Here is a 25,821-nt window from a genome sequence, read left to right as displayed (position 1 = left end):
TAAATATATCCATACCATAGCTAGACAGAAAAAGGGTGGGAGGGAAAAAAGGAGTATTCGACACGTCTTATGATTAATATTTATTTAAATACATACCTGAGCTTTCAATTCTGCCTTTTCAAAGATGATCACGCTTTTGTGATCTGCTCTGTTTTTACTGCAGAGACTGTTGAAACTGTTTTTAAGGGACTGGTGGAATAAACATAGAATTCACTTGTATGCACCAATAATACAAAGTTATTAATTCCAGAACGTGAAAGGCATTTTTTGATTTTTATAACAATTGTACACACACATTTGAATGCATGCACATTCTCAGCCTTCTCTCGGGACCCCACGACCCCCCCTGCTGGCCCTACTCAGACTCCTCCACCACAACCTTGAAATTCTTCATATTGTACATTAGTATGTATTTTCTACTTCATAATTGTTTCACTTTACGTCAACATGTGCTGAAATACAACATGTAATGACATTCAATGCAAAAGCTTTATTAAGTGCAAATATTTGCATCGTATTTCTAATATTTGGATGACCTGGTTAAAGTTACAGTGCAATAAACAATCTGGTGTTTTTATATGCAGTAACATGTTAAATGTACTTGTCTCCTTATTGAATCTACAAAGAAACTATACATTTTGCATAAATGACATTGTAATAGGTTGTAAACTCAAAAAGCCAAAATCAGGATTTTAATTGTACTAAGTATCTAATTAGAATTTTAAAGAAACAGTGTAGTGTGTGTGTGTGTGTGTGTGTGTGTGTGTGTGTGTGTGTGTGTGTGTGTGTGTGTGTGTGTGTGTAGTAAGCAATGTAATATGTTGTAAACTAACAAAATGAGAAAATGAAAGCTCAAACTCAGAATTTAAATTGCACCAAACATCTCTTCAAAGCTATAACAGACCAGTGTATGTTTTTAAACCGTATACGTTACAAACACATAAAATATAGATTTTTTTGAAGCTCAAACTCAGGATTTAAATTGTAATAGGCGCCTTTAAAACATTTTGTAAATAAATAAATTAAATTTAAAAAATATTTTCAAAGGAATAGATTACGTTAAAAACATACAATTTATCTACAATAGTAAAGCCCAAATTCAGGATATAAATTGTATTTGCTGCCACATTATAAACTGTGAAAATTGCATGTTTTAAAATAAATTAAAAACAATTCATCCAAAGCTCTTACTTGAAAGTCAAAATCATGATTTAAATTATATTAGTAACTCATTAAAAAAAAAGTTTTTAAATGTGTTCAAAACAATTTGCCCATTGAAGCGCCTACTTAGACTGGCAATCATGATTTACGTTGTTCTAAACGTGCTGCCTATTATATATTTTTTTCGGATTTGTTCAAAACCAACAATTTATCCATTAAAGCTCTTACTTAAAAGTCAGACTCATAGTTTAAATTGCATTACAGTGACATTTTTGTAATGGAATGTCTCAAAGTTCCTACTTGCATCAAACTCACGATTTAAATTGTATAAGGCACCCCATTACAATTAGTCTATATTTCTTAAACAACAAGGAGTCATCCTCTGTGAGCTAACCCCCCCCCCCTCTCTCTTGAAGTGACGTCACCGCTCTCCGTCAATCAGCGTTGCCGGCTGCGATGACAGACGCGGACGGACACGTGTTGTGTTCTGAGGGCGGTCCTTTTGCCCGCGCTCATTAGTAAGCCTTCCGTCGTTTGTAGCCGTGGCGAGCACTCACCAGCAAGTTTCTCCATCCGCCCGGCATGTTATAATAGTCCCTCTCTGGGAAGCCATCCTCCAAAACATTCGTCCCCCGTCTAGTCATTAGCGTTGTAACCCCACCGCCGTTTGCCTGCTTTTATAAACACTTTGCTAACGCTTGGGAACGGCTTGCTATCGGAGCCACCCCCCCCCCCCCCCCCCCTTTCCCGGGGTGGTGGATCAGAGGAGCCCCTCCCCTCCGCGTGAAGCCGGCGAAGAAAGGTGGAACCAATCTGTCTGCCACCTCTTTTGTGGCTCTCCAAAAAAAGAAAACTCCAAATTCCACACCGTTAAACATATCTCTTATTTCTGGACTTGAGTAGTAGTAGTTGAGTATGTGTCCTTGGTAGGGAAGCTTAATAAAGTCCTCCAGGAAATGGAGTCAAACAAATATTTCTTATTGAACACAATGAGCAGTTGTGAGTTGAACGTTTGAGGTTTTTAGAACAGTTCCTTGGCCCGATGAAATGTTCCGGTGGTTCCTATTTGGCCCACATGCCGCAGTTTGACATGACCATGACTATGCCAGCCGCAGCAGACTCACAAATTATGATTCCATTATTTGGAAATACTTGGTAGAAGTTAGCAACCAGGCCGAGATACCATCTCAGGGTTTGTTTGTTGAACAACAGCGGACGAGTCAACCAAATATTTCTTATTATATACGATGACTATTTGTGGGTTAAAGATTTGGGTTTTTCTAACAGTTCCTGGGTGCGATTGAATGTTCTGGCGAGTGTTGTTTTGCCCAGTTGTTGTGCTGCTAGCCTGGAGAGCCGCTAGCACCTCGGTAGCTGGCTACAATACCGTAAATGCGTAGCGTAGCGATCCAGCAAGGAGCAACTTCTTGACTGATATGCTTCTAACGGTAGTCAACTGGAAACCATGTTGCAGTGGAAAGTAACTGGTCAATTACCGAGAATATAGGTGGGGTACGGCTTCAATATGCATGAATAGCTTAGTGTGTTTTTCCATAAATGATGAATAATTTCAACCATATGTTTGATCGGTTTTGTGTTTGTTTTCAAGAAGAAAAATGGTAATAAACCAGCATATAATTTTTGATTCGTCCAGCTCAACCATCAACGGTTCAACTTTTTAAGAGATATTTTGTTTGCCATATGATATATTTTGCTGTTTGGTGCAACTCTGTTTCAGACACTCGGGCACCTGAAAAAAAACATTGATGAATAAATCATTTACTATTAAATTACATTTTGTTTGAATACTAATTTTTATTACAGTGACATGATTGAAATGTTCACGTTTTTGCTCAAGAGTACATGCTACCCACGTTAGCTGCTATGCTAATTGGTCAAGAACAAACTCAGCCATGTAATAGTTTCAATAAAGTCGAGTTAGCTAATATTTGTATTTTTCTGATAATGTGAATAAGAGGGGTGCAATGGTGTGAGTGACACACTCCATTACGCCTGACAATTGAAAAAAAAAAAAAAAAAAAAAAAATGGTGAGCACAATTAGCTTGATGTCGTCATTTCTACGGAGTCATGTAGCTCACTTTTTTCCCCCTCTTCCTCGAGATGGCTAAAAAGTTTTCAGGAACAGGGTTGCGTGTATGCTCTGAGCATAATTACTACTATTTCAAATATGTCTGTGGAAAAACTAAATGTTTTAGTAATTGCAAAGAAGACATACCAAAAAAAGATTAAAAACGTTTGGGGTTTTTTTCTATTCTATTTGATATGTAGTTTGGTGAACAAGAGGGAGGGACTAGAGGAGAGAAAGAAATTAGGTGGAGCTTGAGCTGTTTGGAAGAATGAGAAGAAAATAAATATTTAGGTATTTTTGTACGGTAACAATGACCCATTTGATGCATAATATTTAACAGAAAAAAAAATAAAAAATAAAAAATAATGATTTTTCTAATTGTAGTATGGCCCTTGGACCACTTTGGCCCCTGAGAGCATCAAAAGATCTCCACAATGAGGCCACCACGTCGACCACTCGGGGCGTGCGAATGTGGTCGGGTGGGTGTTCGTGTCAAAGTGCCGTCGAGTGGGATTGACGGACAGGTGGGCTCCGGCTTGTCAGGGTGACGCGCCTTGAAGGGGTGGAGTAAGCAGAAAGCAGCGGAGAGGCCGGCCCCGGCTGCGTTGCGTGTGTCCGTCCATCAGTGCGAGCCGCGCCATCATCCGCCTCCTCCTCCTCCTCATCCGCCGCCGCCGCCGCCGCGGAGGAGCCCTCGCTTCCTCGTCTCGTTTTGTGACGCTTTTGTTTGTTTGTTTGTTTTTTTAATTCGAGAACAATCACATTTGACGGAGAGACTGTGTCGGGCTCGCGCATGCCCAATGACTGACACGCCGAGCGAGTGCGGACTCTAAACGTGTCACTCTCTTTTTTTTTTTTCCCCTCCTCGTTCCCACAGAGTGTCACGGAAGCTCCCACGGCCCGCAGCACGGCAGCCCCCCCGCCCCCCTCCTCCACCGCCAGAGTTCCGAGCTGCTCCGCAGTACTTTTGGAGCCGCTAAGGTAGGAAATAGTCCCGTAAAAAGAGCGTCTTGGTACGGAGGGGGGAGCCCCCTCGCTTCCCTTCCACGAGCCTCCTCCGGTACAGCCACACGGAACCTTCCGCCAACTTCGGCCGGACCTTCTCCCCTCGTTTTTGCGGAAATACTCGCCACGAGTAATGAGTTAAAAGCTCAATTTTTCTTTTTAAACACCCAAGCAACGCGAAGGAAGGATCTACGTGAAGACTCCTGGGACTCGCCTTCGCTTTTTTGTTTTGTTTTGTTTGTTTGTTTGAGCAGTTCGGGGTCTCTGCATGAAAAGTCCAGCAGCTGCAGCATGCCGAGGAGGAAGCAGCAAGCACCGCGGCGCTCATCAGGTACGTCCCGGTGTTGTAAACAAACACACCCTCGCTCACCACACGCACTTTAATTGACTCGAAACAAACACACTAGAGATGTGTTCGATTTACTCAAAGTGTTGCACGCAACATATCATTGTATTTGTCATGCAAATTGTGTTTTTGTGCGCGTCTGTATTTATTTTAGGGAACCAATATACTTTTAGTGGCAAGGACATAATGGTAAACTCAATATTTTACCAAATTTGAATTATTTTGGGAACATACCTGTATTTTCTTGGTCATGAAACTAATAAAAATTACCCCTAAATCTGTGTATATGGTAACCAAAACACCTCAATTTTACCCTTGCTACTTATTGGTTGTATTGTTTGATCCTTTTTTAAAAAATATATATTTTTTTTGGGAATGTTGCTGTCATCAAGCAAGTTCCCCTAACTTGAATATATATATATATATATATATATATTATGTGTCAACACGTTAGAAGTGTAAAGATAAGAGTCCGCCCCAAAAAAGAGCAAAAGTGTCTTATTTTCAGCTTGCTCCAGCATTGCCATCCTCAATTTGATGCTTTATTGATCGCCTGTCACACTGCCGCCTTTCATCTATTCATTGGCCATAAACATCAACCAAATCGGTGGCCACGCATGCACCCAACAGCTGGATTCATTGGGTCACTTTTTTTCTTTTTCTTTTTTTTTTTAACCCCACCTGACAAATTGAAAGAACAGTTCACAAACAGGGGATGAATACAAGGCGATTAATTCCCAAAAAAGGAGGGGTAGAGAGGGAGGGAGGGGGCTGTTGTTGGGCGTCCAAGGGGGGGGGGGTTGTTGGAGGAGGAAGAAGAGGAGGAGGCGGAGGGTGCTGGGGCGTAGCGAGATCACAGGGGAAGAAAAAGCCGGAAAAGCAGCCTCTTAACGCCGTGACCTGAACTTTGTGTTCGGGAGGTGTCGGACGAGCAGGAGTCGTGACCCGATTTGTAAATTTATGAAGAATTGACCACCGAATACCTCCTCCAAGGTGGTTTTTATCACTGTTGTTCACCAAAATTACACAAATATTACCTGGCCAATTTCCTTGGGTACACGGACTAAGGAAGAAAAAAAACAAAAAACTTTTTAATGTATTCAGGATGATGAGTGGTGATTTCCCCATGCTTTCCTGTTAGTATACCAGAAAATAATGCGTGACTCTAAATGGGAAAAATGTACATACTGTATGCAGGAAGATTTTTTTGTATTTTATTTTTATTTTTTTTGGGGGGGGGGGGGGGGTCTCTTTGTGTGTTTGAATACCATCTATCACACCATGATCCCACAATACTGCTTCACCAAAACCCTAATAGAAGATGTGACGTGAATTCACATTTGCCGTTTACACTGAACCAACCAAAGGCGGGATATAGCCGCGACTTTGTGTGCTTTCACACAGCCACACGGCATCCCATCATCAGATAATTAGGTGGCGGCAGCGTCTAGTGTGACGTATAAAATCCATGTTGGACAGCAACAACAGGGCAGGAGAAGTGTAATATTCAGGTGTTCAATGTCATACCCCGTCACAATGTATCATTACGCAATTCCCTTAGACACAAGTGGTGTCTGTTATGACTCTGATACTACTTCTGAAGGCAGAAAATTTGCATGGTCAACTTTGCCCCCCTTTTTGTGTCTGTGCCTTAGTACAGAACAGTGACATGGTAGGGAAAAGGCAGAATTATTATTATTTTTTATAAAGGCCATTTTGTTCACATTCCTCACTGAATACTGCATTAATCGTAAAGACAAACTGTAACTCTATGTGTAGCTATTAAGTACATATTTATCAATATCGTGACATATTGTATCATCATTTACAGTGCAACAGGTATCGCTATTGTCACACTTGAATATTTTCTTACTTTTGTCATGTGAATGCAGATCAAACGGTCATAAATTTTCTGATTAGTCTGACCAAAATAAATCACGGTTATTCACACAGTATTGTTATGATATTGTTAAAGTAGCAGCTGGTTTTCTTAGCATTCATATGAAAACGAGAATTCGGAAACTTGAAACATTAAAATTCCAGCCCAAGTCCCCTTTTTCACTGCAAAAAAAGCCTTTGATTTGTCTTCCACCATGTTTAGTTGTAGAAAAACCTCTGACATGGCTTGGCTAACAACTTTTGTCTGCGCATCGGATTCTCAAATACTAAAAATACTAATCATGCTAATTCAACGGTAGTACTAATTGTCTGGAATTGTTTTCACAAAACCATTTGATCTCTAATTGTGAATCTCTGCATTTGTCCAAATAATGTAAAATAGAAGAATTATTGCATGTGCCTACATCAATTCAGTAGATATCTCGCAGAATCGCCGTACCGTGATTTAGCGGTAATGTTGGAAAAATATCGCAATATTGCATCATGAGTTCCAAAAGTCATTCCATCCTTTCAGAGTCACTTAGTTGTTCCATGCCGGGACTTTTCAGGCCTTTGTAAGTTTCCTGCGAGAGTCTTGCTCCTGTGTGATTGACAACCAAATGGCAGCAGAAGCCGTTTGAAGTCCACGCCGCGATGACCATAGCCAAGCGAACGGAATGCTAAGCAGGCGTCGGCAAGGAAACGTGAGGTTAAGCAGACTTAATCAAGGTTGCGGACGCGGACACTTTGAACTGGTCGTGGCTGTAATGTCTAATTGACAGCGGGCTTCGCTGATGGATGTGCTGCCGTTTGAAGAGCGCGCCGCAAAAGAAGGGTGTCTCGGTGCTGGGTTGAAGCCTTTGACCGTTGTGGTTACTTCCAACAAGTAGCGTATGTTTTCACCAGATTTGTTTGTGCGCAACTTCACGTCTCGCTTTTGATGTATCACACCAGATTTCTTTTATTATATAACACATTGCTGACATCAAGTTTGTGTACACGTGATCAGAAGCTCTGTCATAAAATCTGGTTTGATGCGGCTGTGATCCAGATTATGTTCATCCTGCAAAGAACCATCTTGAAGTCAAAACGGTCTCCACATACGGCAAGAGTGCCATGTGATTACTCCCAGCCAATCAGCAGAGACAGGCAATGATTTTATGGGGGGAAAAACTATGTTTAATAGAAAGTTACTAAAGTAAATGAGTGATCTTGTAATGTACTATATTATCCTGTAATATACTGCATAATTTTGTTGGCATTACAATTATTTTTAAGGTATTTCGGTGAGTTCTATCCACTCATTGAATCCATTACCAACCCAAGACCATTTTATTTCAATTCTATTGAAATGTAATCACATACCAACATAATTTAAGTGCTATTCACCCTATTTAGTTAGATTTCATTCATTAAAAAAACAGTCACTGCCTCATTGTGATTTATGCAAGGAACCAAATGTGGTCTTTCAACAAGCTAAATATGGTTCCTTGGTGTGTGTGGATCCCATCAAAATTTTATCAGATTAGGATGTCTTGTTGTAGGAGCTTAACAATAATTTTGACATTCTAGATCCAGATGCAAGTTGCTGTTGAGATCTAACATGGAGCACTGGTTGATTTTACAGGAGGTTTTCTGGTCTACTGTGTGACCGACACGCATCCAGCGCGAAGAGTCTTAAGTTTACAACGCCCCCGTCCCTCCCGGGAGCGTGTTTACATCCCCGGCCAAATATCTCCAGATTTGTCCCCTGAGGAGTAAAACAAAAAGCAGCCACGGCCTCTCGGAGGGAAAGAGGGAGCATTTCAATGGCTCCTTGTGTGTTTGCGTGTGCACCGCTTCCAATAGTCTCCGTTTCATCAGTCACAGGGATGCTTTTACACTCCGTAATGGCATTCGGGCCTATCTCCTTTATGGCCACTGACAATACATCAGTGTTCCCTCATCTGGAACCACATTAGTGCATCTGTTGGTTGCGCCGCCATTTGAGTGCGGTACCTTTTTTATTTTTGGGCTTTTTTTTTTTTTTTTTTTTTTTTTTTTTTTTGCTGCAGTCATTTATCGTCATTTTCAGGAAGGCGTGTTTATGTGCAGAAGGTCGGTGATTAAAATGAACGCAGCAATGTCAAGTGTTTTTTAAGATTCGCTTTAGGCAAGAACGGGACAGATACAGCAGACCTTTTGCAGTCCCATCGTATACCTATGGCAAAGCATCTCGAGTAAACAAATGTACAAAATTAGAGAGAATGTTACTAAGGAAAAGTTGAGGTTACTGTATTTGTCCAGATGACCCACTGCCCCTTTTGTGTTCAAAGTCAAAAAAGGCACCCCAACGTCTTGCTTTTGCCAGCCACAATATCTTAAATCAAAGTGCGCCACTCTTTCTAATGAACGTGTCAACTAATCACTCAACATGGCAGAGTAATTACACAATGACACAGATTGCGTTACAGTCACAGGGAAAAAAAAAAAAGGATGACGAGCGACGGTCCTAGTGCACTCTGGGATGGCGACAGATCGCAGGGAGTGGCTCGACGTTCCTGAGCGAGGCACCAGTGATGTGAAATACATCCCAGTGTGCATGCATGTTCTTATGAGTAATCCCAACTAGTTCATGGCCTAAATGGACTGCAAACGATGTACAAATGGGCATGATAAATGTACGCATCCAGGTTTTTTTTATTTATTTATTTATTTTGTTTTATTATTTTTCGGGGGGTAAAAAATTACCATTTTGTAGCTCACAGAGGGCACAACTAGTTTGCTCCTTAAATGGGCTGCAAAAGCGGAGAGGGCGTGATAAAAATTGATATATTTGGTCAATCGTGTAATTTATCGATTGTTGGTATCAACGAGGTGTTGTTGGTTATTACTTGGCAGCAAAGGTTGCAATTTATTCAGGCTTTATTAGTTTGCTCCCTAAACGGGGTGGAGCTGTAGTAGGAATAGCCCTGATCAATAGTTTTGCTCAGCATACGTAATTTGTTTCATCCAATTTTTATATCAACAAGTGTTTACTTGCTTTGTCTTTAAGTTATGGAGGCATCATGGATTTTACTGCTACCAGTTTGCTGCCTAAACAGGCTTTCGAAGTAGTAGAGAGAGGCATGTTGCATTGCACCGGTTTTTGATTCAGTGGGCTATTTTGAGTCAGCTTTTTGTATGTATTGATATGGGTTTTGCTGTTGAATAAATTGCCAGATTTTGAAGTGATTGAAGCATTGGGCAGCACACGGTCCAATTATTTTGCCTCCTAAACGGCCCAAAAAAAAAACAAAAGTAAATGCTGAGAACAGAATACTAACATCTGTTTGTTTTTCGTTGATGCAAAGGCAATAAAGTCCTGTTCCGAGCACTGCTATTAATACACTTTGTTGTTGTTGTTGTTATTAGCTCGCATGGCGATTTAGCACACGGCAGCTGTCAGCCAAGGAACGCGGCAAGCATCAAGCTATTAGCACCTCACCGACACTCTTATCTGGAAACCATCCGATAAAGCATTTAATGACATTTGTCAGGGCTCGGTGGCGTGCTGCATGAGGAAATATTTGAAGCACACAGAAAAAGTGTGTGTGTGTGTGTGTGTGTGTGTGTGTGCGCGTGTGTGTGTGTGTGTGTGTACGTACGCACGCATCCCCCAGTTTGTGCAAGTGTGATCCATTGATAAGCAAGCGTATGCAAAGTGTCATTAAGGGGTGACATTGAGTGAAGGAGTCAGTGGATGTACAGGGTTTCTGCAAATAGTGGCTAAGAGCGTTTAGTCACTCAACTGCAGATGGGGGAGGCCTTTAGTTGTACAAGCATGGTATATTACAATTCATGTCCAGTGAAAGTGAGGTTTAAAATGAAAAACCGAACAGTGGCAGACTGAGCAGAATATAGGCAACCGTTTACAGGCCTCCATAGGTACTGATGTTTTGGTCCGCAACCAGATTGGTTTATGCTTTAATATCAGCATGTGAACAACCACATCTATGAACTGAGTTACTTATTTACTAAGGTTTGTTTGTTTTTGAAGTCTCGTATGCGCGCGACATCTTTGTCAGAGGTTGAAGTGATGCATGCAGATGGATGAAAGTCCAAACCCCGTGTCTATGAAGTGAAATACTGTACTTACAGTTGCTACCTGTTTGTTAGGCCGGCACTTATTTGTCTTGCATACAGCACGTCGGCTCCTTGGCAGAGGTTTGAGGGGTACATGAAGTGGGACGACTGAAAGTCAAAACCCCGTCTATGAAATCGGAATCTTATGGTTATTACTCATATGTGAAGGAGGCGTTCATTTTTCTTGAAGATACGTCACTATTAGTCTTACATCCGGCACGGTTTCTCCTTGGCGGGGGCTAAAGTGGCGCGTGAAGGTGGAGGAATGAAAGTCAAAATGCTGCGTCCATGAAATCGAATATTTTTGTTTAATTATTACAATCAGGGCGGCACGGTGACCGACTGGTTAGAGCGTCTGCCTCACAGTTCTGAGGTCTGTGGTTCAATCCCCGACCCCGCCTGTGTGGAGTTTGCATGTTCTGCCCGTGCCTGCGTGGGTTTTCTCCGGGCACTCCGGTTTCCTCCCACATTCCAAAAACATGCATGGTAGGTTAATTGTAGACTCTAAATTACCCGTAGGTGTGAATGTGTGTGCGAATGGTTGTTTGTTTATATGTGCCCTGCGATTGGCTGGCAACCAGTTCAGCATGCCCGCGACCCTAGTGAGGAGAAGCGGCTCAGAAAATGGATGGATGGATGGTTAACTAAGCTTTTTCTTAGCGGCGTAGCGTCTCCTTGGCGGAGGTTACAGTGACGCATGAAGGTGGATGAGTGAAAATCAAAACAAGTGAAATATTCCTGAAATTTGGCCGACCAGCCGGGCGACGACGTAAAGGCATTCAGCCCCGACGCCGTGAGTTAAACTTATATGCCACTTTAATGAGGTTGGGGGGAAACAGGAAAGCCTGGCTTTCCACTCCAGTACAACAAAAGAATCCTTGACAAGGAAACAAGGTCAGTTTTTCTCTTTTTTTTTTAACGAATCAAAACTTTGAGGCATAAATACGCCCTGCAGCTAGTACGTCGTCACTAATCAGCCCAGTGTCTGATGCTAATTTGCTGTTTAAAGACATGAAAAAAAATAAATAAACTGAGTTCAGAGACACAACCGCATGAACTCGTTGCACATTTTTTTGTCGTACAGGTTTCGTTGTGTGGGACACAAAGCAAGGAAGAGAGGGAGAAAAGTGATGAGTCATGTTTTAGGGAGGACTTTATGGGCTTGTCATGACGGTTGCTTTGCGTACAAGTTTTACACCTTGGTGTTTTTGTGATTGTTGTACACTTTCGGCCCTTTGTTACATCACAATGTGTGTCCTTGTGCAAATTGTGCTCACACTAGTTTTATTGCCACCTGATTTGCTTTCATTGCTGGATTTGTTTTTAGCATCTTTTATCATAAAACATATTTTATCATACAAAAAAATACAATAGTAGTATTTTGCAGCTATGTTGTGGAAAACATTTTCTGAAATATTTTTATACCTTCCACATGCTTCAAACATATTTAAACTTATTAAAATACATTACATATTGCAGTAATACATTACATATTGCAGTAATTCTACAACAACACTGAGGCAGAATGGCTGTAGAGTGTAGACCAATATTTCTCTAAATAATAGGCTAATTAGCTTGGTTCGAGCTGTTTATCACTCCCAGTTGATGTTTACTGTAAAACTGACACATGAAACAAATTAGAAAAAAATAAAATAAAATATTCAACCAGACCATATAGTTTTCTCTAATAAAGTGAACTAGTTTAATGCTAACATATAATGCAAAACAGAATAGCTGGGCTAATGAACATTAGCTGAGATGTAAGGGTAATTATAACATTTCAAACAACTGCTGCTTTAACACATGGAGCAGCAACACACGCAAACAGAGTATCGAACAGTATCACTGGCATATATTCTCTCTGCTCTGAGGGAACTGTAGATAAATTGGGGACTTTCTCTGCCTCCTCTTCTTGCTGGTAATTGTTGCATCTCCTCCAGTAGACAGCGTGATAATACACTAAAGGTGTACAACTCTAAATTTGGACTTTTGGAAATATAAAAAATAATAATAATAATAATACAGAAGTGTTCGTATGTCCAAAATGTTCATGAGGTCAATGTTCAGAAGTTGTACCGGTATTTGAAATCTGCGTGGTAGCCGGGGCACGGAGGAGGAATCACGAAATAGCGGGGAAACACTGTCCTGCAATTGCAGTTAAAAAAGACACCCAAAAGACATCCAACGTAGTAGTACATTGGTGAATTGGTAACAGATTTTATGATGTCAAAGATATGAGGGCCAGAGGCAAAATTTCTTAGTGGGAAAATCCCTGGTTTACCTGAAGTAGCCTCCAGCAGCCCTGAACATCTGGGCGGGCGAGGCAGGAGACACCAGACGGCGAGATAAGCGTGTCGGTCGAAGGCTGCGGCGGTTGTCCCGTGTGAATGAAAGCTATCGAAAGTGACACACGAACAGCACTCGCAGCTGTGAATGCTGCCGTGGCTGTGACAGGTGTCAATTAAGACTACTGCAGAGGCACCCGATGTCTTTTATTCTCTCGCTCTCTCCCCCTCCCTCCATTCCATGTGAGTTGCCTTTTTGGAAAAATAACATTTTGCCCACCACGTCCGCCGAACGCCTAGGCTAATAGGTAGCTCTTCTACACTTAACGCTTTTTATTTATTTATTTGCCAGTGGTCTTCTTTATCGTTTCTGTCTGGAGTGCCTTTGCAGTCCTCACAACATTCCCAGATACCAAAGTCCATAAAATGCATGAAAACAAACTTTCGTGTGGAAGTAGTCATTTTGACATTGGTAATAGTCAAAAGGCTAGTTAGCACGATGGCATTAATATTATAAGGGTTCCGTTTAGATTTGGGAGGCAGCTTCCAGCAATTTGTTAATTTATTTATTTAGATTTTGTTTTTTTACGGTATTTAAAAATGTTAGGTTTTTTTTTTTTTTTTTTTTAATGTCAGGTATATTTATGAATAGTTTTATTTTCAGATGAGTTTTTATATATATTTTCATAGATGTTTCCTTACATTTTTAATTAATAAACAAAAAAATTACTAAATATTTTAATATTATAAATTTTACAAATTGTTTTATTTGCATTTATTTAGTTTTAATTGTATTGATTTAGATGATTAATTTCAATGTTTATTCTTTTATATCAGAAATTTTAATTATTGTAATTTTTAATTATTCTGAGTAATTTCAATTTCAATATTTTGTTTTTAGAAATATTTTTAAATGAAGTATTTTTACATTTTTTTCACTTTTTAACGAGTTTTTTCGTACTTTCTAAAACAATTTTCAATGCTTTTTAATGTTGTTTATTTAATAAATGGATATAATTATTACATTTAGATGTATTGATATTTAGTAAATGGATATTTTAAAACATTTTTAGAATTTATTTTCCACAGATGTTAGATTTAGAATCGATTTCTTTTGAATCTCATATTTAAAACAGTACTACATGTGTACAGTCAGAAGGACATAGTTGCTTGTGATGAAAACCCCATACAGTAAGTCGTTCTCTGACATTTTCAACAGTTTTGTGAGCCTGCGATCAACTAATCAGATCAGACATGTCAGCGGGACGCATCCGCCCCGCCTGTAAGGAAAAGCAGAAAACGCTAATTTGCGTGTGGAGTGAAACCCTCAATTTCCCAGCTGATTTGCGCCCCGACACTCCGGTCACAAGCTTTAGCGTCAGTGACTGAAAGAATGAGATTGTCTGGATGAAGTGAGACGCCTCCTTGTCCTGTAAAGCGACCGGCCCGAACGCCCATTCGTTTCCCATCAGGCACTGCTGCGGTTTCTCTCAGCTGCTTGCACAAGTCATCACTTTGACAGGATGCTCACTTGTCCTGCTGCGTGTTTTGTAAAAAATAAATAAATAACTTGTGCGGCCGTACATCATGCCAATAGACTGGAAGAATACAATACACCAGTTGTTGGCGCGCTCCTGAATTGATATCACTGTTTTTCATATTCAGTGGCTGTTATTGAGCTTTAATCCTTTGGAATAATGGCTTATTATATTAATTTATCAATCGAAAAATCACTTAACAAGATAACCAATCAGGACAGCTCTAATTGGAAAAACGTAATTGATTAGGTGTAATTTGTTGAACAGAATTTTTATAATTTTTAAGATGTCCTATTTTAGATGTTTTTTTTTTTAATTGAATTGTGTTATGTATGTCATGCATAAAATAACCTTTAGTTATTATGTATGTAACATCTAGACAAATGAGAGTATGTTTTCAAGATAGTGGCCAATTTGTCTCATTTGTGTGTGGCCTCCGCAGAGCCTTTTTGTACTCGGTCTTCTTTGAAATCAGAATCAGCCCCTCATTAGTTAGTTAAATTTCATTTTCATAGATTATATGTGAATAGTCTAAATTATTTTATTTATGTATAGTTATGTACAGTAGAGACAAAACAGTGACGAAACAACTCCAAAGGTGGCTTTATCAATCATGTGTATGGCCCCTAAATTTGTGTATGCACTCCCTACCAACATAGATTATTTTTCGTGTACAGAGTACCCCCGCTATTCGCAAATAGTAAAAACCCATGGATAATTGACGCCTGTTATAATTGCATTTGAAAAAAGTAAGTTGGGGCACTCGTAAGTCAATACTGCGTGTATCGCAGGGGTTAGGTTCCAGACCACCGCAGTAGGTGGTGGTCTGGAACCGCGAACTAGCGACCAGATTTTTTTAATTTATTCATATTTTAAAGCTTTATGAACCTCCCCAGACCTACAGTATTAATCTTCCTCACACTCCTTTTAATCTTTACCATACTCTTATAAACAGTCTATAAATATACAATAAAAAACTGTACACTATGTACATTTGATTTCTTGTAATTTTAGGCAAAAAAATATTTTCCCACAAAAAAATTATAGCGTACACTCAAATTCCACAATATGGGAATCACGATATAGCGAAGGAACACTGTGTATAGTATAGACAAATGGGTGACTATCCTCAAGACAACTCTTAAGGTGGCTTAGAAGTGTTTTTTGCCTCGACGTGCTTGTATACACTCCCGACAACATCCTCTGTGGGATCTCCTCACAAACCTGCATCATGGTGTCCTAGCCCGACTGAGGTCTTAAATGGTAGATTCAGCACACGCATAGGTTAAAGTTCATGTTTATTATATTGGGGAGATGTGCATGTATGAAAAGAACAGCCGGTTTGTCATTGGATTTGAGGTTTTTAACGCAAATCTGTTTTGGAGTTGGATTCATCAATCTTAACAAGTGGGAACATTACACGCAGACGACGCTCTTTTGAAGTCAAAAACTCATGACTGTCACATATTTTCCGAGAGGCCATTTCCCTTCATGCCAGGCAATAAAACATGTCACTCGCAGGGGGAATCAAAGCATATTTCTGTTGGCGGCGTTCACGTAAAAGGGCAGCCATTGATCGCCATTTGCTCGAGGTTACACCAAAGTCATCACTTTGTAGTCTCCTGCTTCACCGCATTGGTGGGGGGGGGGCTGCTTGAATGTTGAGATCATCCCTTGTCTGTTTGACGAAGAGGTGCCACCACTACATGCCCTAAAAAGTTAAAATCTTTGTTTCAGACCTCCTACAGGGGATAGGCGGGGGGGTCCTAAGCTTGGCTCTGTACCGCTAAGTCGTCTGAATGAACAAACAGCAGGACACTTCTTTACCTCGGTATCCCATCAACCTACGACGCTGTCATAAGTTATTTCTGGGATCGACAAGAAAAAAAATAACAGCTTAAGAACAAGTCATCTGATGGTAAAATTGAAGCGACATAATTAGCATAGCAATGCGTCTGCTTATTTGATGTAACGACATCTTAGAACATTGTATCAAAGGAGTCACTTTGAAATGACTCGCTAATTAACAGGAATTGGATCGGGCTGATTAACGGCATCATTTGAGCCACTTCTTTGCTCGACTTCAATGCATGTAATTATCCAGAGCTTTTGCCGCGACATAAAAATAAGTCGGAAATATTGCAAAAAAAACACTAGCAACGATATTGCAGTTGGACTACCTGACTGAGTTCAAAGGGAATGCAACAAGGCACAATCAAAACATTTAAAAGTAAAGTTGTTTTTATAACATTCATTCATTTAGAACGACTTGAGTAATCACATGATTTGCATTTTCTCATTTACAGTGCAGATTTTGAACAAGATTCTCCTACACTATACCCCAAAAAATTTAATATTCAAATGACGTAAATGTTTAGTCTTGCTTAAAATTTAAGTTTGATGTAACCCAACAGTTTCACGGCTTTTCACTGTACCCTCACCTTAGCAGACAGGACAGACAGTTACTTTAAGCAATACCAAAATCACATGACTGTTTTCTTACTAATGACGGTGCATATTTTTTTTCAGAATCTTACTAAAACATGTTAGAAGGGTAAGGGAGGGGAAATGAGATCAAATAAAGCAAACATTATTTCTTAAAATTGAATTGGCTAACAATAAGCAATTGATTAGCGCTCCGGTCGGCTTCATTATTTTTATTTTTTTATGACATTACATTGTCATGTACAAATGTAATGCTTTAAAAATATTTTCCTACAGTGGAAATACAGCATAGAACCTGAAACCTAAAACCTGTCCGAACATACCGGGGAAATGTTACCAGATTTTTCCCATAAACACTTCTTGCTTAAAATGGAATCAGTAACTGTAATTGCGCTCCTGTCCAGCCTGATAGAACCTGATAATTTAAACTTTTTTTCTAAACTCACTGTATCAGACATGGCAGTTTATTCCCAAATCTGAGTGGGTGAAAATGTGTTACCCTCCACTGGATCTCTGGATTTTTGGGATCTTTTATGTATGGAGTGTCTAGACGGGAAGCAATGGCAGGACAAGGCAAGAAAGAAAATGGGGAGAAGAGTGACAGCAGACAAGAAAGAATGAGAGGAGGAGGGGGGCGGCAGTGGAAAAAGAGGAGGCTAAGCGACAGAAAGAAGTGAAAGAAAAATGACTTGAGCGATCAGCGAAATAAAGCGAGCGGGAGAAAAGTATCAAGGCAAATGGCGAGGGTGGTTGGCGGCCAGCGTCGGAAGGGGGGGAGAGAAAGCATTTGGATGTTGGAGCAGAGAAAGAGAGGGGAGGATGTCACCCATGGCTGCCACTCATCACTCACAGCCAAATGACGCTGTTTTTTTCTTCTCCTTCCCCCGCCAGTCTCCCCTCCTCCCTCTTCCCGCCGTGGGAGAGGGGACGCCATGAGAGGAGTTTAGTAGGAGGGAGCTCAGCCCGACCCAACAGGGTCACTCAGAGTTCACAACCTCCAGGTGGGGCTCTCCTCCACCACTGCTGTTGTTGTTAAAACTGTCCGGGCGGGGACGGTGATGGTTTACATGATACGTCCTAAGAGAAAAATGTGTTATTGTTTGAAGTTTTTTGAAAAGTTTCACATACAGATGCTGTCAAAGCAATCCCTGTTGTAGAAATGACTGGAAAGGTGTAATACGCATGCCAGGTCACGAGTGGGCCGCTTTTGGCTGTTATCCAAAACTGGCCTCATCCGGCATATTTGGAATTTGACTCGTCTGATGAGCCGCCATTTTCCTTTGACAACAATGTTATCTAGTTTTTTCTTTAAGTTTGAAAAGTTTCACATGACCACATTTAGCTACAAAAAGAAAACAAAGTGAAACATCTAAAATTTGACTATCACAGTGCACCGCCATTTAAGTTTTACGACAACAACATCGCACTGCATGTCTAAGTTTTACGCAGACAACAAAATAGTCAAAACCATCCCTGATCATGGAAACAATTGAAAATGCTGAAGTATGCATGTGAGTACAATAGTTGGCGACATTTTGTGAAGCTCTAAAGCACAATTTTTCCAAGAACCCCCTCATAATCCTAATGCCAATTAAACATAATAACCTTGTGTACCCCAAATGCCATAGGAATGAAAAAGTGGAATATTTTCAAGAAAATCGGAATGCTAAGATAACTTTTTTTTTTTTCGAGAAATAAGTTGTAATGTTATGAGAATAGTCATATTTTTCCAATAAAAAGTCGTAATCTTCACAGAAACAGACCTATTTTGTCAGGATAAAAATTTACTAACCTTATGAGATGAAAGTCTTATTTTTCCAAGATAAAGTTGTCATATTATGACGTTAAAGTTTAACATAGGAAGAAAGTCATATTTTACTGAGTGAATTTCAGAAGTACAATTTTTATTCTGGAAAAGATGCCTTTAATCTCTGAAAAATAGGACTATTCTCGGAAAAAAATATGCCATTTGTTCTAGGAGAAAAAAATAGGACTTTATTCCTTTAATTATATGCCTTTTGTGAAAAAAGAAAAAAGACTTCATGCAGAGATATCAGATTTGTGATTATAGGTCACAAAGACATCAGAGCTTTTAATTACTCCAAAGCTAAGGAGGGAGGAGTCATTGCTTTTTGTTAGTAAGTATACTGTATGTAGTAGGTATGTACTTTTTTCAAAGATACGACATAATTTATCGCAAATTCTTACAAGCTGTGGGTCACGGACCCCGGTTTCAGAACCACTGTTTCAAACGACCCAAAACTTAAACCTGGACGTGGTACTAGCATGTTGTTTGTTTGTTTGATGCGTGTTTGCGTGAGAAGAAACACTTCCTTCTGGGATTGGCGAGCTTCCCATTCCCATCTTGTGTGTGTGTCAGCTCCACTTGTCCTCGTCGTTTCTGGGAAGCGTCAGCCGCCGTTCAGAACTCAAACGACCTGGTCTTTTTTTTTTTTCTTCTCCTCTTTCTCTCTCTCTCTCTCTCTCTCCCTCCCTCCCTCCACCACCACCACCTCCTCCTCCTCCTCGCTCTCCTCGCACCAAATTTGGGGAACAGCTGGGGCGGCCATGACGATGATTTGTCTCCCTCTGCCCGTCCGCTTGACAGCTTTCATAGCACGCACATGCTCGTACGCCATCGCTAATAAGCACACACACGGCGATACACACTGTAAGACACGTAGCCTTATACAGAGGCCATGTTTTTTCTGGCCGCTGCCAAAACACAGCCATTTCCTTTAAGCCGGGGCCGCCATACATCAGTGTGGGGCCTCCCAACCCGGATGGCAGGGGCTGACAGAATGACACGTGTCATTTATCAAACGAGGGGGCGGCGGGCGGGGGGCTTGGGGGGTCTCAGACAGGCTGTGTGACAAAGCCCTGCATCCAGAGCAGTGTGTCATGGGATACATGCCCACACCCACTGTCCACAAACTAAAAAAACTCCCTTTATGGCTCAAGAATGTTTTTTTTATTTATACAGTGAAAACCCCCATTTATCGCTGGTTATATTCCAGACCCACCCGCAATAGTTGGAAAGCTATGATATTGAGAGACCATTTAAAAAATAAATAAATAAATAAATAAATAAATTTTAAAAAAAATAAAATAAAAACTTCCCAGACACTTTGAACACATTTAGACTTATTAAAACACATTTTCAGGTATTCCTTAGTGCCTATTCTCACTCGCTCGCTGTCAAGAAAGGGGAGACTATCGTGTACAACTGTATCACTTTGAGGAAATGAAAAGACGACTCTCTCTCAGTTCTCTGAAGGAGGCAAGACATGCTTGCAATTTGTCTGTTCCAAGCGGTAAAACTGGCACATAAAACCGAAAATTAACATGATATATTTGAACATCAAAATGTTCAATGGTATTATTTCGTCTAAAAAAAGTCCGCAGTCTTGATGCAAACATGTAATGTGAAACGCCATAGACGGGCTAACGGAAATTAGCATAGATAACCTTCATACATCTACTACTTTGACGCACACGGAGCAGCAACACATACAGACATACAACAATACTGGCATATACCTGCATTCTCTTCACTCTGTGGTAACGATCATTGCAGGAGATTTCAATAGTTGGGGATCTTGTCTGCCTCTTCTTCATGCTCTTAATTACGCTGCATTTCTTCCAGTAGACCTCAGTGCTGGCCAGCATGTTGTGGCATAACGTGGTACTACACTAAAGGTGCGTAACTCGAAATTTGGAATTGCCTAACCAGGATAGAGAGACGATTGCTGGAGCATATTAAGTAACAAACACAAGTACCGTGTTCAGATTTTTTTTCGGCTTTTGTTTGCAAAATTGGATTACTTTTTTCCATTGCGATAAAGTCTGTCCTCCATTGTTATCCACCACCTTAGAATGCAAATGGTGCAGCCCTTTAACTTAAAAAAATATTTTAAAAAATTTAAAGAATCAATCTTCACCATTTGAGTCATCGTGGAACCATTACGCCTGTCCCAGAATGCAAATGGTACAGTCTAGAGTTTCAGTAATTACATTTTTAGAATTGATTATTTGACCAATTATACCATTGATTGAGTAATGGGACAAAAACTGATTTTGCATTATTAAACATGTGCCTGAGAGGTGCAGGTATTAATTTTGCCCACAGGGGGTTGCCATCCTCACATGCCACACTATAATGTCTTTAACTTTGAGTGTGTCTGGCTTTAAAAAGTAGGGCTTGGCCTGGTGAGTGGCTTGGGAGTCAGCCAATGAGAGTGTAGAGTTGGCTGTTGTTCGCTCAGGTTTGTGGCTGGCTGTTAAGTGGCTGACCATTAACCTTTCTGTGTGTTGACTGCCTGAACTTTAGTTGTGTAGCAGCTAGTGTGTGAATGTGTTGTCAAGCGTTTATTTTCTTAGTTTGGTCAAGCTGTTGTTGTCCATTAGTTAGTTAGTTATGCTATGCCGTAGACACATTGCACTTGTGAAAGTGTGAAATTATCCCAAACTTTGGACATTCTTGGTCTTTAACACACTCTTTTTTTCCTGGCTCACTGCCATCGCGCTGACTTATTTCCACACGAACTGGTGCGTGAGTCTGCAGTAACATTAGTCTGTGTGGAAACATGATCACTGTGAAGCTTTGAGGCAGAGATTTTGCTTCAACTTTTTATGTAATCAAGTTATTCAATTAATCTGTTAATCCTTTTTTTTTTAAACTTCACTTATTTGCGGAATTTTATTGCTTTATGCCATCACGATAAAAAATTGTACAGTCCCATCAACTTGTGTCATTTTGCGTCAACCAGAAAGTAGGCTGCTAACTAACAAACAAAAAAAATGCAAAATTCACTGCTCACATTTTGGTTTCTTTTTTTGCTTTTTTAAGTCACATAACCACTGCCCAGAATGCCAATGGCACACTCCCTTCCGTTAATCTTTAGTACCAAGTAGCCTGCTAACTATTAAACCCCAATACCGCGCTCTGTTCTCTTTGCATGCGGGCCGCAACAGTCCCACCATACGCCTCTCTTCCTCCTTCATCACGTCCTCTTCTGTGATCTCCGCCCCACCCCGCCGGTCCCTCCCGCCGTGCCCCAACCTTCCCCCACTCTTCCCATCATCTCCTCTTTCAAGCGCCCGTTCATTTGTCTTCATAAGCTTAATTTATTCGCTCGGCCTGCAGATGCGCGCTGACACACATCAGTCTCCCTCCCACGCTGAATGACGCACGCTCCCTGGGTGCACACCTGACCCCCCAACACACACACACTAACATTAACACACACATATGTCATGTACTGTATTACCTCATAGGACGCACCCGTTTCACCCACTCAAACCCTCGGCGCACGGCTAAGCATTCTTGTAGATGAAGTTATGTACCCGTGTGTGGGTATATGTGGTAGATAGAGGGCAGGGGGGAACGGGTATTTTCTTTTTTTCTGCCATTTTCCACACCCACACAGCCGTTGGTTGTCTCTCCGCAGTCGGATATTGTGCTCCGTTGAAGGATGGCTTCCTCTCTTCCTGCCTCGCTCCGGCTGTAAGGCTGCTTTGAGCCAATGCACACACGCACACGCTTAGTTGCTTCCACACACAAATAGCTTGGACATGGCTACTGATACAAGCTCCCCAGTAAATCATTTACTCCTCACCCCCCCCCCCCTTTTTTTTTTGTCTTGTCAAAAAACAATATCATAGCACTCCCATATGTTAGCTAAATGTTATGAATAAATGTTATGTCTCCAAAGTATTTTTTGTCAAATGGCTGTCTGTTGTCGTACTAGAGTGGCTCCAACTACCGCAGACAAATTCCTTTTTTTTTTTTTTTTTTACATGGCAAATGAAGATGATTCTGATTCTGATGAAGTATCGTAGATGGTTTTCTTCTTTGTATTATCACACAATTGCATCGTGACTCTTCATTACTTGGATTCATATTGTGATTTTATCATCAAAGTCCCCCCCGTGAGTGTTCCTTATTGTGTAACGTTGATGGCTTTTGTTCAGTATATAGAGTATGGCACAACCTCTTTATTGTGATATTATAGCAGATAATATATAGCATTGGTCAGATTTTGTGATATTGTGTTGAGTTTTTATTGGGACCATAGGTATTGTAATATATTGGAGATGGTTGTCTTCCAATACAGGGGTACATTGGCTTATAAATGACCTGACTTTTTTTTTTTTTCAAGATACGAGCTGTCACTCGAATTATATTTTTTTTCCCCTTGATTTGTGAGCAACTTTGAGAGACAAGCTAGACATTGGCCGCAAACTCAACTCAATTCACTTTACAACAAGCAGAAGTTTCGCAAATGGTGACCAAAAAGTTATTTCCACTCCGTGTTAGAGTTTACTGTCCAATTAAACATAAAACAAAGAGAATTACACGTTGTGTATTCAAAACTACACAACATTGCCTTTGTCTGCTTGCTTAATGATAACACGCAATGCAAAACGCCATAAACGGGTTAACAAATTGTATCGATAGTCGTGTTGTTATAAGCTTAAAACAATGGGAATTTGAACACAAACAGTGACGCAACACAAGTAGACAGACAATAAAGGAATACTCACTGGTATCAGTTATCGGATATTTTTAGAATCAATTATTCTATTGAGTGACCGGCACCAGATACCCATTTCGAGTCCCTTTCATTACTCGCATAAAGTCCCAGACGAACACGAGGCCAGCATAGCAAGTCTGTATCTCTCCAACACAAGGTCACTGGAGCACAAAACCAACTTCCAGGTTGTTCATTTCATGCACATGATCTCTTGCGTTGGAGAGCTTTCAACTTGCTACAAATTGCCATGTTTGTATAAACATTTCAGTCTATGTACAACATATCAGAATTATTTAATAACGTCAGCTTTTTCAAACCTTTGTTGAGCCAAGGCACCAATTTCATGTTAGAAAAAGCTTAGTTAACCATCCATCCATCCATTTTCTGAGCCGCTTCTCCTCACTAGGATCGCGGGCGTGCTGGAGCCTATCCCAGCTGTCATCGGGCAGGAGGCGGGGTACACCCTGAACTGGTTGCCAGCCAATCGCAGGGCACATAGAAACAAACAACCATCCGTACTCACATTCACACCTACGGGCAATTTAGAGTCTCCAATTAATGCATGTTTTTGGGATGTGGGAGGAAACCGGAATGCCCGGAGAAAACCCACGCAGGCACGGGGAGAACATGCAATCTCCACACAGGCGGGGCCAGGCATTGAAACCGGGTCCTCAGAACTGTCAGGCTGACGGTCTAACCAGTCGCCCACCGTGCCGCCTAGTTAACCACTAAACCAATATATAAAGTATAAATACTGAAATGAATGAGCTTGTCACAATTTAATCACAAGTGGATACACAGGTCGATTATACCTTTTGCCCTCTAATGGAAGAGCATTGATTTGTTCTGCTTGTCATATATATATTTCTGATTAATAAAAATAATTTAAGTAATAATAATACAAAATATGTAAGACATAATTGATTTTCTTAAAGAGTCAACGTATCCAAAACCGAAACAAAAACCGTTACCACAAAACCGAGATACAAATCGAACCGTGGATTTTGTGAACCGTTCCACCCCAAGTCATGATGTATCGTAGATCGTTACTAGTTTTCTTCTGATATTTATAATATTGCACAATCGCTGTACCGTGATATTATAGGGATTTTGGGCTAAATATCATGACTTGTTACATAGGTCTTGTAATGTATTGTGATGTTTTCTTCCAGTATACTGTATGGATGATTGTGCAATTGCTCTCATGATATTATCAGTATCGTTTGTGTTATCACATCCGGAATACCTCTGTGACTCCCACCCCTATTAAATATGCTGTTGTATTTTTGTTTTGTTATGTGCTTGTGTACGATCCCTCCCGCCTTGATCTCATACACAAATTCGGAAATGACAGTTGAAAACTTTGCCTAATGGAACATCGGCCTTCAGCAGCACTTTGTCACTGGGTAAAAGAAAAAGCATGCCAAGCATAAAGGATAATGGGTTTCACGGTGCACAATTGGCGGAATTTCCCCGGTGACACATGCGGTACAAACTGCTCAAATATTTGGGGACGTCTCGGTCGTCCTGATCTGACTTCCACCCGAAGGCATTTTGTGGTTCTAATTAATTTCCCTGAAGTCGCTTTTACGGTTTTTCATGTTCCTTTTTTTCCCCTTTATTATCATTTTTTAACATCCCTGAAAAGAAAAGTTGATGTCATACTTTTATTTCAAAAGGTTATTCAATGCCCGTATTTCAAGGTAGATAAAAATAAATATTCAACTGTCCTATTTTACGTTTATTTAGTTTCCTACCACTTTAAATTAATCATATTTCACACCAATTCAAAGGGAGAAGAATGTGGCCGCTCAACGCAATGTTACTATGAAAACGCTAATCTTTAAGAGTGTATCAGATTCTCTGGAAAGACATTAAAACTGTTTCAAAACCATGGTCATTAAGCAAAGTTATGTGCTGTAAATTTATGAGCCACTTCGTAAAACATTTCTGTGCACTAAAAACCTTGCTAGCTGATGCTCACTAGCTAACTCTTTCTTTCCTTCAACAATATAATTTTAATTAAACTGAACACTAGGGCTGGGCGATTAATCGGTTTTATTTATTAGTTCCAATTTCTTAGCTAGCAACCTTGCTAGGTGATACCACCTAGCTCGACATGTTCCTTCATTCATAATTATTTTACTAAATACTACGGCTGAGCAGTTAATTGATTTTGTCGAGTAATTCAAGTTTATTGGTCGGGACCATTTTCTTCAGTTTTCCATCAGAGCACTACCCGCTGACATGCACTGCTTACACTTACAACATGGCTGCAAACAGAGAGGAGCTATTTTACAAAAGCTGTCAGTGTTGCCAACTTAGCAATTCGGTCGCTATACTTGGCGACTTTTCCAACCTTTCTAGCGACTATTGTTTGGGAAAAAAAGCGACTAGCGTGACATGAGCAGAATTAGTTACGTACTGTTTTTC

At 40.4% G+C, this 25,821-nt stretch overlaps 1 protein-coding gene across 1 annotated transcript in view; it reads left to right on the top strand.

Annotated features, from left to right (window-relative positions):
* The first annotated feature begins 3,846 nt into the window (after positions 1 to 3,846).
* Positions 3,847 to 25,821, top strand: part of LOC133395982 (teashirt homolog 1-like) — a 35,466-nt gene continuing 13,491 nt past the window's right edge. The window contains exon 1 of the mRNA XM_061665345.1: positions 3,847 to 4,587. Coding sequence (XP_061521329.1) covers positions 4,548 to 4,587 — 40 coding nt within the window. The 5' untranslated portion in view covers positions 3,847 to 4,547. The remainder of the gene's footprint in view (positions 4,588 to 25,821) is intronic.

The sequence above is a fragment of the Phycodurus eques genome, chromosome 20 (assembly GCF_024500275.1).
Source record: "Phycodurus eques isolate BA_2022a chromosome 20, UOR_Pequ_1.1, whole genome shotgun sequence".
NCBI classification, from domain to species: domain Eukaryota; kingdom Metazoa; phylum Chordata; class Actinopteri; order Syngnathiformes; family Syngnathidae; genus Phycodurus; species Phycodurus eques.
The sequence above is the reverse complement of the archived record's forward strand: the minus strand, read 5'-3'. Positions and strand labels throughout refer to the sequence as shown.